The 14,360-nt window shown below is 39.4% G+C and overlaps 1 protein-coding gene across 4 annotated transcripts in view; it reads right to left on the reverse strand.

The window, feature by feature from the left end:
- Positions 1 to 201: 201 nt before the first annotated feature.
- The window catches only part of GRB10 (growth factor receptor bound protein 10), a 278,346-nt gene continuing 264,187 nt past the window's right edge, over positions 202 to 14,360 (reverse strand). For all 4 annotated transcript variants that reach the window (XM_043971116.1, XM_043971134.1, XM_043971125.1 and 1 more), the window contains 6 exons: positions 9,222 to 9,299; positions 8,303 to 8,419; positions 7,442 to 7,508; positions 6,147 to 6,234; positions 3,554 to 3,647; positions 202 to 738 (listed from right to left, as the gene is read on the reverse strand). In XM_043971116.1, the coding sequence (XP_043827051.1) occupies positions 592 to 738; positions 3,554 to 3,647; positions 6,147 to 6,234; positions 7,442 to 7,508; positions 8,303 to 8,419; positions 9,222 to 9,299 (591 nt within the window). In that variant the 3' untranslated portion in view covers positions 202 to 591. The remainder of the gene's footprint in view (positions 739 to 3,553; positions 3,648 to 6,146; positions 6,235 to 7,441; positions 7,509 to 8,302; positions 8,420 to 9,221; positions 9,300 to 14,360) is intronic.

Raw genomic sequence — 14,360 nt, forward strand, 5'->3', positions numbered from 1 at the left:
CACTGCTTCAATCAGCTGAGAGCAAAAATTGCCCCTGAAGAAATGCTGAGACCCAACACTTTAGGTTTTCTAATTCTGACAGGCAGAGACTTTTTAGCTCCTGCATGAATCGAAAAGCCACATCATGTCCTAATATAGGCTGTATACAATATCCAAAACAAAGTAGGAGTGCAAAAAAAAAAGTGATCAATACAAAAAAAGTAAACACACCAGTTTTAATTGTCAAGATTATTCCAGGGCAAGAGTCCTTTTCCAATGATTTCTCTTCAGAACCTGTTCCTGTTAAGTGGCCCAGCCAAGATGATCATTCCAGTTTAGTCTCAAATTTGCACACAATTCTACATGCCTTCCTTTATTTGGCAAGGGGAGGAAGGTGTGCTGGGATACTCAGAAGCAGATCATTCTTAGGTGTTGGACAAACCAGGAGATCTTGGTCTGTTGGCACCCACTGAATCCATCCCTTTGAGAGTCTCGAGGTGCAGAATATCATTTTTAAACCAATTTACAGACCTGCTCATTCATTCCAGTGTTAACTTTCTCTTAGTTATTCTTCTAGCATATCCAGTCTTCAATCAAGAGCCAAATTCAAGGTCATAAGGCCACTCTGATACAGTGATGTTTGAGTTTGCAAGGCAAAACTCCTTTGTTTAGCTGGTAGAACTCAACAAGCTGGATCAGATCGGTGAATTTGGTATTTCCGTCATCAAGGCTGAAGAACATCTGTCCCTCGTCCTCACACTATAGGAACAAAAATACTTTCAACATTAGATGGAACAACCCAAATAGTCTACTATAAGTTTTTTAAAGCCTAGTATTATATGGCAGATTAGTCTTTAGCTCAGAAAATAGTACAAACGGACGGTGTGGTAAAATAGTAGGGGGGCAGTAGAGTAAGGTAGAAAACTAAAGCTTCTTAGCCTGGCTAACTATAGAATTTCAGAGGGTTTAAAAGTCCTCCCTGCTTCCTGAGAAAAGAATATCATCATGGCTTAGTCCACTAAGCAGCCATGTTGAGAATTCCAAGGAACTGAGGGTGAGGAGTCCGAGGAAGCACAAGGAGATGGATTCGACCACTTCTTTAAGACCACACACTGAGCCAGGAACTGGGGTCTTGGGAGGGCATGCAGCTTCTAAGGCTAAGACACCACTTTTGATTATTTGGCCAAGAACCCGCAAAAAGCTGCTTCTTCTCAACAGCAGAGCAATTTCCCCCTTGACTTAAAACTCTTGGCTTTAGCTTGCCTTTTCTTCATTCCTGGGAGTGCATGTTTGGCTCTTTATATAGGGTGGTTCTCTCCCAGCCTCCCCTTCTATTCGAGGAAACACAACACCACATATAGTGCAAAGGAATATGGAATTTGGAGTGTGAAGACGTGGGTTTGAATCCTAGCTCTGCTACTTCCTCCCTGTATGACCTGCGACAGGTCACTTTTAACTCTCTTGGGCCTCAGTTTCCTCATTTGTAAAATGAAGAAGCTGGACTAGGCAACCTTAAAGCCTCTGGAGTCCAGATGGAAAATAGAAAACTGCAACAAAGTGTGGGGTGGCTGCCAGTGCTGCAAAAATTTTCAAGCCTTGTGTATTTATACACAGAACCACTCCTTAATTCTAAGAGCACAGCTGTGGCCAGAAGCACCTTTCACAGAGTCTAATCACAGGCTATAATCTTTTTTGTTTTTTCCCCACCCAGTGACCCCTAGTAATGACTCACACCTCTGTAATTTCCAAAGTTGACATTACAAAGCACACCCAAGGGCTAATAAAGAAAACCTGTCAGGAATCTGCCTGCTTTCCAAAGCATAAACCCAGAGATCATAAGTAGACAAAACATGTGAACTACAAGTGTCACTGAATGTACCCATTATTGTATCCATAGCAGAAATAACGCATTTCTACTTTTGACTTTTTGTCAATCTAATGACACCATACAATAAGTCACATTTCTATAGTGGCTTCAAGGTTTACTAAGTGCTTTTTCTAAATGGGATAGGTAAAACTAATAATATGATGACACTCGTTTAGCACATGAGAAAACTGATGTGAAATGACTTGGCCAGGGCCACACGGTAGTAAGTCAGGGCAGTGATTCATTAGTTTGTTAATTACTCTTTCTGTATCTGGCAATATCATATAATCACACACAAATCCTTTGGGCCTACAGAATGGGAAAGTATTTTATTAAGTGGCATACGAATTGCTTTGTTTTTGATGTGGAAGCAAATATAGGGAAGTTAAAGTCCTGTGTAAATCAAAATTTCAGAAACTGGCATATAATTGGGCAAAATAAGTCTCTAATCATTTCCTTTATTTCTTCCTCATTTGTGGTGAATTCTCCTTTTTTTCACTTTTGTTACTTTTTTCATTTTTGTTTCATTTTAAAAAATCAAATTAGTTAACTTATCTTTTTAAAAAGATTATTTTTCTTTCATTCATTTTTTCTTTCAGTTTTGTTAATCTCTTCCAGATTTTTTTTCTAGAGAAAACACTTATGAGGTCTCTATGCTATCTCCAAAAGAGGCTCTAGTTACTATGCCATGCTATGAACTTACTCTGGAACCAGATTGATTTTCAGGCTGAAGGACAGAGCTTACTTTGTAAAACTTATCAAAGTGGCAGGACCTGGCCTGACCAAGTAGCATTCCCTTTCTAGGGAATTTCAACAAGTGCCTTTAAGTGAAGTAGAGTCCCATGTTGTGCTTGTAGAACTATATCTACATAATTATTGACAGGACAAGGAAAAATGAGGTAGACATGCTATCTGGTCTTTTCAGAAGTATACCAAGTAACCCTGGATTTGTGTGTATTTTCTTTTACTCTCAAGTAACTTATTGCTTACTGGAGTAAGCAGTAAGAAATACAGTTATTAATTTGGGATTTAACCTCATTGCAAAAAATCACCCATTAAACTCCCTATGGTTCAACTATACATCACTGTGGTCCTTCAGGGACTGTTATCAGTGACAGATGGAGGTAGCAGAGTATTTTAGCTGTAACAAACACTCAGATATATCTGGCATCTGCATAAGGGCTACTACCAATGGGCAACTGGACCACCCTAGTGACAAACACTATATTTCTCACTGAAAAACTCCTGTCTCTACCCAACCCCTCCTACCACAGCTGCAGATACCACTCTCCACCCATTCCTCAACCTTCCCCCGCAGAGAGGTTGCCTTCATTCTATCCCCAACCTTCAGAGCCTCAGACCCTCAAGGCCTAAGGTTCATTCCAGCTCTAAAATTCCAATATTCTGGTTGTGTGTGTTGTCAAGGCAGATGACAAGCTTTTCTATCGTGACTGCTGGGTAAGAGAAGGGATGGATGAGGAGGGGAAATTGAGACTCCCATTGGGCAGCCTCCTCTTCTCAGTAAAGGCCATCTTCTGAGTGAGGTGGCAGAGGTGAAACATCAATACATGGCATGCTACTTAATCTTTCCAGTTTGTAATTTTAATATTATGTTGAAAATGAAAGATAAAAAAAAAAACACCTGGTCAGATTAAGACACAGAAAGCAAGAGATTATAAAAATCACTGGGCAAAATCTAATACTTACAGGTAATATCTGGAAATTTTTGATTTTCTGGTGATGGCACAGTGTGAGTACAAATGCCTTTGGATTACTCTGGCTGTCACGAAGGAGGAAGAGCCTGAGGAAAGGACAAGAATGAGTTTACTGTTGAAATAAAACCAGTAAAAAGTCATTAGTTCTAAATTATGATAGAATTCTGGCCTTGGGAGTCAGGAAATCCCAGCTTCAAATTCTGTCCCTGACCCTTATTAGCTGTGTGATTCTGAGTGTAACAATTGGAATGACGCCACCTGCTGGAGAGCTACTGTAGGAAAGCGCCGCCATGAGGAGAAGGCATCTGAGGGCAAGCCATGTGGTCAGTTCCTTGGCGTCAGGAAGTGATGTTTGCTTGTGGGTACTGTCTATCAAAGCTACCAGCCAATCAACTTGAGGAGCCTTCCATTTCTGGGAGGGGGACACAAAGTAGGAAGTGGACTCTGGCGGAGGGGTTCTGTCTCTTTTGGTTCCTGACCTCGCCATGGTGGGTCAGATGATGGGGTCTCTTAGAAATAGTTAGATTTTTACCTTTCTTTCTGATCCTAATGCTCTTTAATAAATACTTAAACACTTAAATACTCTTGCTAAAGCTTATAATTTATTGGCAACCAAAAAAAAATTTTTTTAAATAAAAAATAAAAACAAAAAAACAAAATAATTTATTGGCAACCACTCATTAAATTTTAGATAGTATAGCTAGAATTGTAGACCTATACATGAGTAATAATAATAATAATAATAATAGTTGGCATTTACATAGTGATTTTAAGATTTTCCAAGTGCTTTATATGAATATTATCTAATTTTATCTTTATAAGAACCCTGGGAAGTAGATGCTATTATTACCCCCATTTTATAGGAGAGAAAACTGAGGCAAAGGTTAAGTGGCTTCTTTTTTTTTTTTTTTAGTGAGGCAATTGGGGTTAAGTGACTTGCCCAGGGTCACACAGCTAGTAAGTGTTAAGTGTCTGAGGCCGGATTTGAACTCAGGTACTCCTGACTCCAGGGCCGGTGTTCTATCCACTGCGCCACCTAGTTGCCCCATGCTAAGTGGCTTCTTGAGGTACACACAGCTAGAAAACATCTGAGGTCAAATTTGAACACAGGTTTTCCTGATTCTAGCCCTGGCACTCTATGTAGTATATCACATCCTACTTTCTCTATTATGAGGAGTTACAAGTAAGTTCTTACCCTTGGTTGTGAACTGGTTCTTACACAACTAAAGGGAAGGCTCCTTCCTATCTATGTTATTTGGGGCCCAGAGATCAGATCAGCAGTTCTCTCTCTACTCCCTCCATGTGCCCTTACGCTCATAAGCCAAAGCTACAGTTTAGAAAAAAAAAAAACAACTAATATTGTTGTGATGATCTCCCCCAATTCTGCTTGTGATCAAAGACACTAACTTTGAGAAAGTTATGCTAGGTCTAGGCTATTAGGGCTGTGGGACAGAGTATAGCTAACATGAGATATTTGCCTCATTAGCACCGTGCTGTGGCCTACAATGACAGTGCAACTCAGTTTTTCTTACAGTTTATGTCCCAGCTTATATTAGGACTGGTGATTCTGAAGTTCGGTTTCAATGATAGTTCTAAGACAGGACATTTTATTAAATGTGCACAACAGGCCTAGTGTGAAGCCCTCAGACGTTGATGAAAACATCTGATGGTAGCAAGAATTATATGAAATTTACATTTTCCCCTCAATCAACCAAGATATTTCAGAAACTTGACACAAATACTTCAAGTATCTGAGTTTTCATCAGCATTGAGGACTCCTTGTATGAAAACTCCATTCACTCATGCTGACTGCAACCCATCTGTGACTTAGTAGGTAATTCCTCGGGAGATGCCTGAGACACATAAGTTAAGTGGCTCCCTCCCCCATGGTCACATAACCATCAAGTGTTAAAAGAAAGGGGTTGAACTCTGGTTATCCTCATTTCAAAGCCCACCACTCTACTGATCATGCTATAATGCCTCTTTAGAAACTACAGTATAACCACCAAGCACACCTTGCATTAAAATTTGCACAGAAAGAAAAACTCTCACTTCAGTTTGCCAGAGGAGAGCTTATATTTAAATTCAGCTTTCTACCAAATAACCAACTCTAAGTAGACTAGATGTAGTCAAATCATCAGGGTGGACAGATACCACAGAGTACCTGAAGATAAGCAGTCACTACTGTGTCTAAACCAAACTATCCAGCCCAATGATTAAGTCTTTTTCTGCCTACCAGCTAGGTAAAAGTGGATAGAGGGTCAGGCCTGGAGTCAGGAAGATCTGACTTCAAATCTGGCCTCAGATACTTATACTATGTGACCTCGGGCAAGTCACTTAACCTCTGTTTGCCTCAGTTTTCTCACCTGTAAAAAGGGAGGGGGGAGTAATAATAATACCTATTTCCCAGGGTTGTTTTTCAAATCAAATAAGATGATTGTAAACTGTTTAGCACAGTGTCTAGCATATAGTAGGTGCTATATAAAAATGGTAGCTATTATTATTATCACTACCATTCATTTGCTATGGGTCACAATCATTTGTTTCAGAATTTCTATCAGCATTCAGTTGAATTGTTTTCTTACCCATCCACAAGCCCCTGCTGTTTAATAATCCTATGGGATTCTTCCCGAGAGATCCTTCCGTGAAACCAGTTTTGTGTCCTATGGATCACTGTTTGAGAGAAGGAGAAAGTATAAGTTATGGTTTTTGTTCTTATTTTATAGACTTAACATACGAGGTGATACCAGAGTACAACTTAACATGTCTGACCTGGTATTTGTCATTTTATCACCATTCCCTTAAACCATCCTACTTTCCAACATCAGGTGATCACAGGATCATAGGTTAAGAGCTGAAAGGGACCTTACAGGTCATTTAGACCAGAAATGGAGTATAACTGAAGCAGATTAAAATGTAATTGGGTAAGGTTTAACAAAATAAATAAAAATACAATCCAACAGAGATGACTCTGATTTGTGGTTTTCTAAGTCAATGTAGGGATATGTTTTTATATAAACTTGACTACTGATCTAGACCAATACCCTCATTTGAAAGATGAAAATGGCTAAGGGACTTTCCAGTTAGAAATTTCTAATCATGCAGTGATATGGGACTACAGATCATGAGAAATTTATACCTTACCAGGAGATAAATGACACATATACAATTACAGCTAGTTCCCAAATAGTACAAATAACGAATGCCATGTATTATTAGATTTTGTACTGCATATTAACCACTGGGCTGGAACCAATGACCATATTTTATATAATTAGAAATTTCAAATGGTGCAAATTCAACTATGTGGGATTCATTCATACTTTGTATTAATCTGTGCCTAACTCTGAGTATCACAGAAGATATGGGTACTTTGGGGATGAAGGAAGAGATCAGTGATGACAGTAAGTATTTGAGAAATAGCGTTTGGTAGATACATAAAAACTTAGTATACAGGAAGAAGAATGTGCAATAAGACTGGAAAGGTTGTTTTAACCAGATAGTTGAGGTCCTTAAGAACCAAGATGAGAAGTTGATATTTGATCTTCCAGGCAATAGGGAGCCATGGAAGATTTTTGAGTAGGGGGAGTGACATAGTTAAAGCTATGCTTCAGGAAGAGTATTTTAGAGGCTGCATGAAACATGGATTGGTGAGGAGACTGGTTACAGGAAGAACAAGACATATCTACACGTATAAAACAAATCTCATTACCCTTCTCCCCCAAATAAAAAACAGATCTCATTACCCTCCTGCCCCAAACCCTCTCTTCTTCCTAACATCTAGCATTCTTCCATCAAAACAAATAGTCTTTGTGAATAACACTTTTCCAACTGAACAAATAAAATTAAGTTAGTCACCTACTTGACACCCCAAATTTACCTGTGCTTAGTGTAGAAGGGTGAAGGGGACTTTGGCTACCTAAGACATTCATCCTTGTGCTTCGTTTCTGCAAAAGAAACCAAATGCTCTCAATTAACACTTAAGACAAATGGCTAAATCATGACATGCAACTCTGATACCACCCAACAAGAGTTGCTGAAAAATCTGGAAAATGGGAAATGCCTCAGAATTTGCAGATTTTGCAGAGGTGATTGGATGAGTACACAACCCTGTACTTGAAAGGAAACAAGAGACCTGCCTGAACAGAGCAGGACAAATCTACATTTCCCATAAGACCTGTGGGGACACTTCTGTGTTGGTCTTTTTTTTAAGTCTATTTCCAACTCTGTCAATGTGGATAAAGAGGCTTGCCTTGTCTTTTAGAGAGGATGCCCTTCCTAGTCATGTCTGCTATGTACCAAAGACCACCAGCAGAAGAATATAAGGATGAGGTACTCTACCACCTATTCATATCACAAAAGCAAAAACTGTTCAGCCCATTCTAGGTGTCCTTCCCCTTGTACAATCTAGTGTCAATTACAATGGGAGAAAGCCGGGAGTAACAGCACTGGCTTTTCCCCCCTTCTATTAAACAACGTGGTTAATTTGAAATATCTGTCTGCAGAAACCTCTTTGCAAATTGCCAAGAAGAATCTGTTGTACCTGCTACCGTCGTCAACCTCTTTCTAGACATCCCAGGGGAGAGAAGAGCTAGATATTTTCTTCTTGTGGACCTGAACTCTAATATGTGGCTATGAATGACCCACATAAGAACTAGTGTACACTGGCCACAAAGTGGTATGTGAGGCTTGAGCTCACAAAGTGGGCTTGGTAAGGAGAAGAGGGGACAGATTATGTTACCCTCCAAGCATGGCCCTCTTCCAAGGCTGCACTCTGAGCTTCAGCGGGGTTTTCAATCACTCTTCCTGTTTGGCCGGAAAAGTCCATGGCTACGAGGGAGTTCTCAGACACACTGCGCTGAAAGAGAATGGTTTAGCCTGTTTTAAAACTTGTGGCAGCATACAGAGGGGACTAGGCAAGTATCATAAAAATGGAAAAAAATCTGCTTCCGCCCCCTCCCTTCAACGAATTTTTAGATCATGTAGTTGAAAAACTTCCTTAAAAGTTTCCCATTTTTGGGGGGCAGCTAGGTGGTACAGTGGATAAAGCACCAGCCCTGGATTCAGGAGGACCTGAGTTCAAATCCAGCCTCAGACACTTGACACTTACTAGCTGTGTGACCCTGGGCAAGTCACTTAACCCTCATTGCCCCGCCAAAAAAAAATTTTTTTTTTAAAGTTTCCCATCTTTGCTTCAAGAGATTTCCTATCCAACGTTATCTTAAAGTCTGACACTGAGGCAAGTCACTTTGCCACCTTAGGCCTTGATGTCCTCGTGTAAAGAACTAGAAGGTCTCCAAAGGTCCCTTTCAGATCTGTCATGCTATGGTCCTTTGGTTTTCCAACTTGCGGAAGAGGTCTCATGATCAAAGCTTAGGGCTTTTTCCCTTTAGATGAGTGAGCTTTCTCTTATCAGAAAAATTAGGAATGGGGCAGGGGGAAGGAGAAGTCCTAACAATATGCAATAATTAAAGTATAAAAACCAAGATGGAAAAGCAATGTCCAAAGGGAAAATAAATTTTGGTGGAACAGAAATGCTACAACTAGACTTTTCTGTTATGTGTGACCTGACTTGACAAACCTGTAATCAAGCAGAATTCCTCACCACTCTCCCCCCCCCCACCCCCCGCCCCAAGTAAAGAAGTCACACCAGTACTTACCACTGGAGTTGAGAAGTGGGAAAGCCAAGCTTTCCTCTGCTGTGGAATCCTGTAATTCTGATAAAGGAGCATGCCGTACTAGAAAGAGAAGTACGAGGTCAGTGACGGAGATCTTTTTTCAAACCAAGAGCTATCATATAGTCAAATCTCGTTATAATGAACAGCAAGCAGGACAGAGATCAGTTCCAAGGAAAATGCTTCATAGCATAGAGAGTGGTTCTAGTGTAAAGGTCACTGGCTCTGGAGTTGGAGAGGCTGGATTCAAATTTAATTTCTTATACTTCCTACCTGTGTAACCATAGGTAAATCACTTAACCTTTGCTTCTGTTTCTTCAAATGACATCAAGTTGTTGACAAAACGCTTGATGTCAAGAAAAACTACAACTATCCAAAATGGAAGCTGGGCTGGGCTGGGCGGTGGTAGAAGAATCCCCCTCATCTTGGGTCTCAAAGGAAAGGCAGGATGTGAGCATTTGCTGTGGCAGAGAGTATTCTTTTGGGGGTGTGGTTTGAAATAGATGGCCATGAACGTCCCTTCTGGCCTTGAAGTCTGTGGCTTTGTGACTCCCTGGATTGGTGAGGAAGTCAGAGGTCACAGAGTACAACCTTCGTATGCTTTATAATGGACCCCACAAATGGTCCTCCAACTTTGCTCAAAGGCTTCTGGAGAGGGGAATCCCACTACACTCCCTGAGGTGGTTTATTCCGCTTTAGGAATATCCTAATATTTTCCTAATATCAAGTCTAAATCTGTCTCATTGAAATTTTACCCATTGCTCCTAGTTTTATCTTCTTGAGTGAAACAGAACACATCTAGTCTCTCTTTTACAAGACATTCCTTTAAATTCTTAAAGACAGCCATCATGGTGCCCCCTGAGTATTCCCTGGATTATACTCAGCTCCTTTAGGTGGACCTCAAATGACACGAGTTTCTTCACCATCTTGGTTGTCTTCTTACTAGATGCTCACAAGACTATCAATGTCTTTCTTAAAATGTGGCATCTAGAATTTATTACGATATTCTGTATATGGTCAGACCAAGGGAGAGCACAGCACAACCACATTTCCCTAGTTCTAAATACCATAATACCTCTCAAAGCATTTCAGATTGCATTAACTTTGGTGGTTACAATATTATACTATATATATATGTGTGTGTGTGTGTGTGTGTGTGTATGTATATATAATGTTTTATTTTATATATATATGTATATATATGTATATATATATGTATATATATATATGTATGTATATATATATATATATATAAAATAACTCATTTTGAGCTTACAGTCCACAAGCACCCCCAAGAATTTTTTCAGAACTATTTAGCAAGGCCTCCACCATTTGTGAAGTTTATTTTTTGATCCCAACAAAAGACTATTATTCCATGTGATTTTAATAGCATCTGCCCTAGTAGTCCCGGCCAGGATTCTGACATTAGAATCAATGTTAGGTCGGGTAAGTGTTATCAGAAGCTAAAAAGGCTTTGAATACAGGCTTCCCAGTGGATGATGCATTTATTGTTTCAGGACCAGTTAAATTAATTTGGTGTGCGAACCTGAACTGCTGTGGCAATTCATAGGTTAAAGAGTCTCTATTAGTGAAAGGAATAAAGGGGAATAAGCATTTATATAGTGCCTATTGATGTACAAGGTACTGTGCTGAGAGCTTCTATCTCATTTGTCATGGAGGGTTGGGGCTGCAATCTATAATTGAAAGAATACCTAATAATTAAATGAATCTTCTGAAGCACTAAAAATACTTCTACATGTCCTTATTAGACTATAAGCTCCCAGAAGATCAGGACTACACTTTCTTTACATGTTGAATCCCACTGGGCATGATGGTATATGTCTAGTCTCTGTTATTGGAAGATTGGAGCTGGTAGATAGATCACTTGAGCTTGAGAATTCTGAGTAGCACGAGGGCTAAATCTGATTAGGGTCTTTATAAGTCTGGGACCAAATACAATGAGTCCCCAGGAATGGAGGGGGCAGGGACACCAGGCTGCCAAAGGAGAGGTTGGAAATGAAGAAAATCAAAGCTTCCATGTGGTTCAGCAATGAGATTGAGCCCATGAGCGGTCACTACACTTCTAGTCTGGGCAAGGTAAGGAAACTCAGTCTGAAAACAAATGAACTAAAAATAAACGTCACATCCCCTGCAATGTACAGCATAATGCTTGGCACACAGCGGATACTTAATAATAAATATATGTTGAGTTTAAGTGGATTTTCTTGATCCGATGTACACTGTAAGATGACCAACAAGAACTCTACATCTTTTTTCCCCTCCTGTGTTTAGCCCAGGGCATAACATATAATAAAAGCTTAATAAACACTTGTTGCCTGAAGATGTTAAATAAATCACCAGGGCACAGGTCATTTGCAGTCCACTTGACATATGTATCCTAGAAATTGATAATGACTGCTTTAAAGATTAAGAAACTGAATTATTGGGAAGCACCTTTAAAATAGGGTGCTGATGTGAATGCTAGGAGTTACATGGGATTAACATTAAAGCTTGGATTTCTTTCTACACTAGTCTTTTGAGGAAAGGAAACAAGAAAATTAGAGCCATGTACAGAAGGGGGTTAAAATGTACTTATAACTTAAGAACTCTGATCAATACAATGGCCAATCACACTTCCTGAGGACCAATGAAGATTACCTACCTCCTGACAGAGAGCGGTGGTCTAAAAATTCAGAACTAGATGTTTTTGGACAGAAGCAATGTGGGGATTTGTTTTGCTTGACAATGCATATTTATTACAAGGGTTCCATTTTTCTTTTCTCTTTTAGCAAGGGAAGTGGAAAGTAAATGCTTAAATTAAAAAAATATAATTTGAAAATAAATCTTACTTATTTTATTCTAGTATTTTCCAATCTGTCTCTCATTAAGAGAAGAAATATCTTCTCTAAGTCTCTCTTTTGTGCCTCTACCTCCTACTGCTTGTTTCTTATCTGTTTAAAATAGCAGAGGTTTCTCTAAACTAAATTTTTATTATCCTTGTTCAGCCTGACAATGGGTTAAATCGAAAAAGCATGTCTCACCATTTGGGTTAAAAAAAATAAAGAAGCTGTAAGCTCATCCATACTGCTTGAGACAGAGGTGAAGAGAGAACTAGTCAGCATTTATCCCCTTCTTCCCCCTTGCTGGGTTCATCTGCCTTTCTCTCTCATTCCTCCTGGCTGCCCTAGGCTGGGGGTGTGGGGCTGTCAGTTCCTTAATTTACCTCCTCCAACCCTGAAGGGAAATGTTAGTGAGTGACTGGTTTTGTGCCAGATCCCTGATCTGGTCCAAAGGTTGTCAAAGTCCAAAGCTGAATTTTGAAAGGGAAGACATTTCTAAATGTCAGTCACTTGCCAATCAAATTTCTCTTGCTTTCTGTTTGTTTCTTTCAGGAATACAGGGACCTTTCACTCTGAGCATCAGGGAATTATTGAATAATGGGAGACCTGCTAGGAGATACAGGGTCCAGTTTTCTTCACCACTGTTTGCTGTTGTTCTTTATTTGCTGGGGTAAAAATTTTAAAGATTAATCTTTCTGATGCATCAGCCCACTAGGAGGACTCAGATTCCACTGCAATTTCTTCCCTGATTTAGAATGGAAAAAAACCTAAGGGATGAAGGCTAAGAGGAGCTGAAAGGGACCCACACTATCATCTGGCCCACCTTATTTCCCATATGCAAAACAAGAATATTGAAAGGGGAAGAAAAGATTTGCTAAGTGTCACAGTTCACAGGATCATAGATTCTGAGCCAAAATGGCTCAGAAGTCACCAGGTTAGTAGTTAAGAGTGCTTTCAATTGCACCACGTATAAAAATGATTTTATATTTACTTAAATAAAGGAGGGTTATTTTGGTTAGAACAAAATAGGATAGTTAATTAGGAGAGAAAATGAGTGTCTCTATAAAACTTCATTCTGGTGTATTTTCCTTGGCAGATCTTTAATGTTACCTTAGTTTAATATGGTTTATGACTATCTTACTTAATGCTATGACCTCCTCTACAGTTTTCCTAATATCTGCACTGTAATATAAAGATATATATCTGGAGTGAAAAAAAAACAAGTTACGGTTGCAGCTCTGCCATCTACTAGTTGTGTGACACTGGACAAGTTAATAAGTGTTAATTTTCTCATCTGTAAAATGGAGAGAGGTAGAGAGAGGTACTTACCTAACTCAAGACTAGAGGAGATAAATATATCACAGACCTCGCAAATAGCAAAGCCCTTTATAAATATGAACAACTTTTATGATTCACACAAAGATAGGATGGGATAGTGGGCAGAGTACCAGATCTGGTTTCAAGGAAACCTGCGTTTTAAAACTGTCTCCAACACTTGTTAGCTGTGTGACCAAAGTAAAAGTCATTTAACTTCTCTGAGATTTAGTTTTTCATCTGTAGAATAAAGGTAATACTTATAGTACTTTCTTCATAGCATTTCTGTGAAGCTCAAATGAAATAATGTATGTAAAGTGCTTTATGAACACCAAAGATCTTTATCGATGTCAACTATTATCATTACTGATGGACATGGTTCTAAGAAGGCATGATGAGATTATATTACTAAAGGATATGGGACATTTTCTTTTTCTTTCCTCCCTAAACACAAGCTATCAAATAGTCCAGAGTGCCTATTTAATCTCAAATCAATTGTCATATTTTTTGCCAATCTGTCTCAACTTCCCATTATATTTTTCTTTATTAAATCACCAACTGTTGTTAGAAATTTTGATCTTGTTGTCCTGTAATTATCTCAAATCCAGCACGTCCACAATAGAGCTCATTATCTTCCCCACAAAACCTACTCCCTCTTCAGCACTTCCCAGTTGCTGTCAAGGACACCACCATCTTTCCAGTCACAACTGGGTTCTCATCAACCTTGGTGACATCCTTGACTCTCCATTCTTCCTTAAGCCACCTGTCAGATCAGTTGTTGAACCTTGTCATTTCTAACTCACATCTCTTGCTTTTGATTCTGTTTCCTTTACTCACACGACTACCATCTCAGTAGCTCAGGTCCTCATCATCATCTCTTGCCCGGATTACAGTAACTTCCTATGTGGTTTTCTTGCCCTCAAGTGGTCTTTAGTACATCCACCACACAACTGCCAAAATGGACTTACAC

Source organism: Dromiciops gliroides, chromosome 1 (assembly GCF_019393635.1).
Source record: "Dromiciops gliroides isolate mDroGli1 chromosome 1, mDroGli1.pri, whole genome shotgun sequence".
Classification (NCBI taxonomy): Eukaryota; Metazoa; Chordata; class Mammalia; order Microbiotheria; family Microbiotheriidae; genus Dromiciops; species Dromiciops gliroides.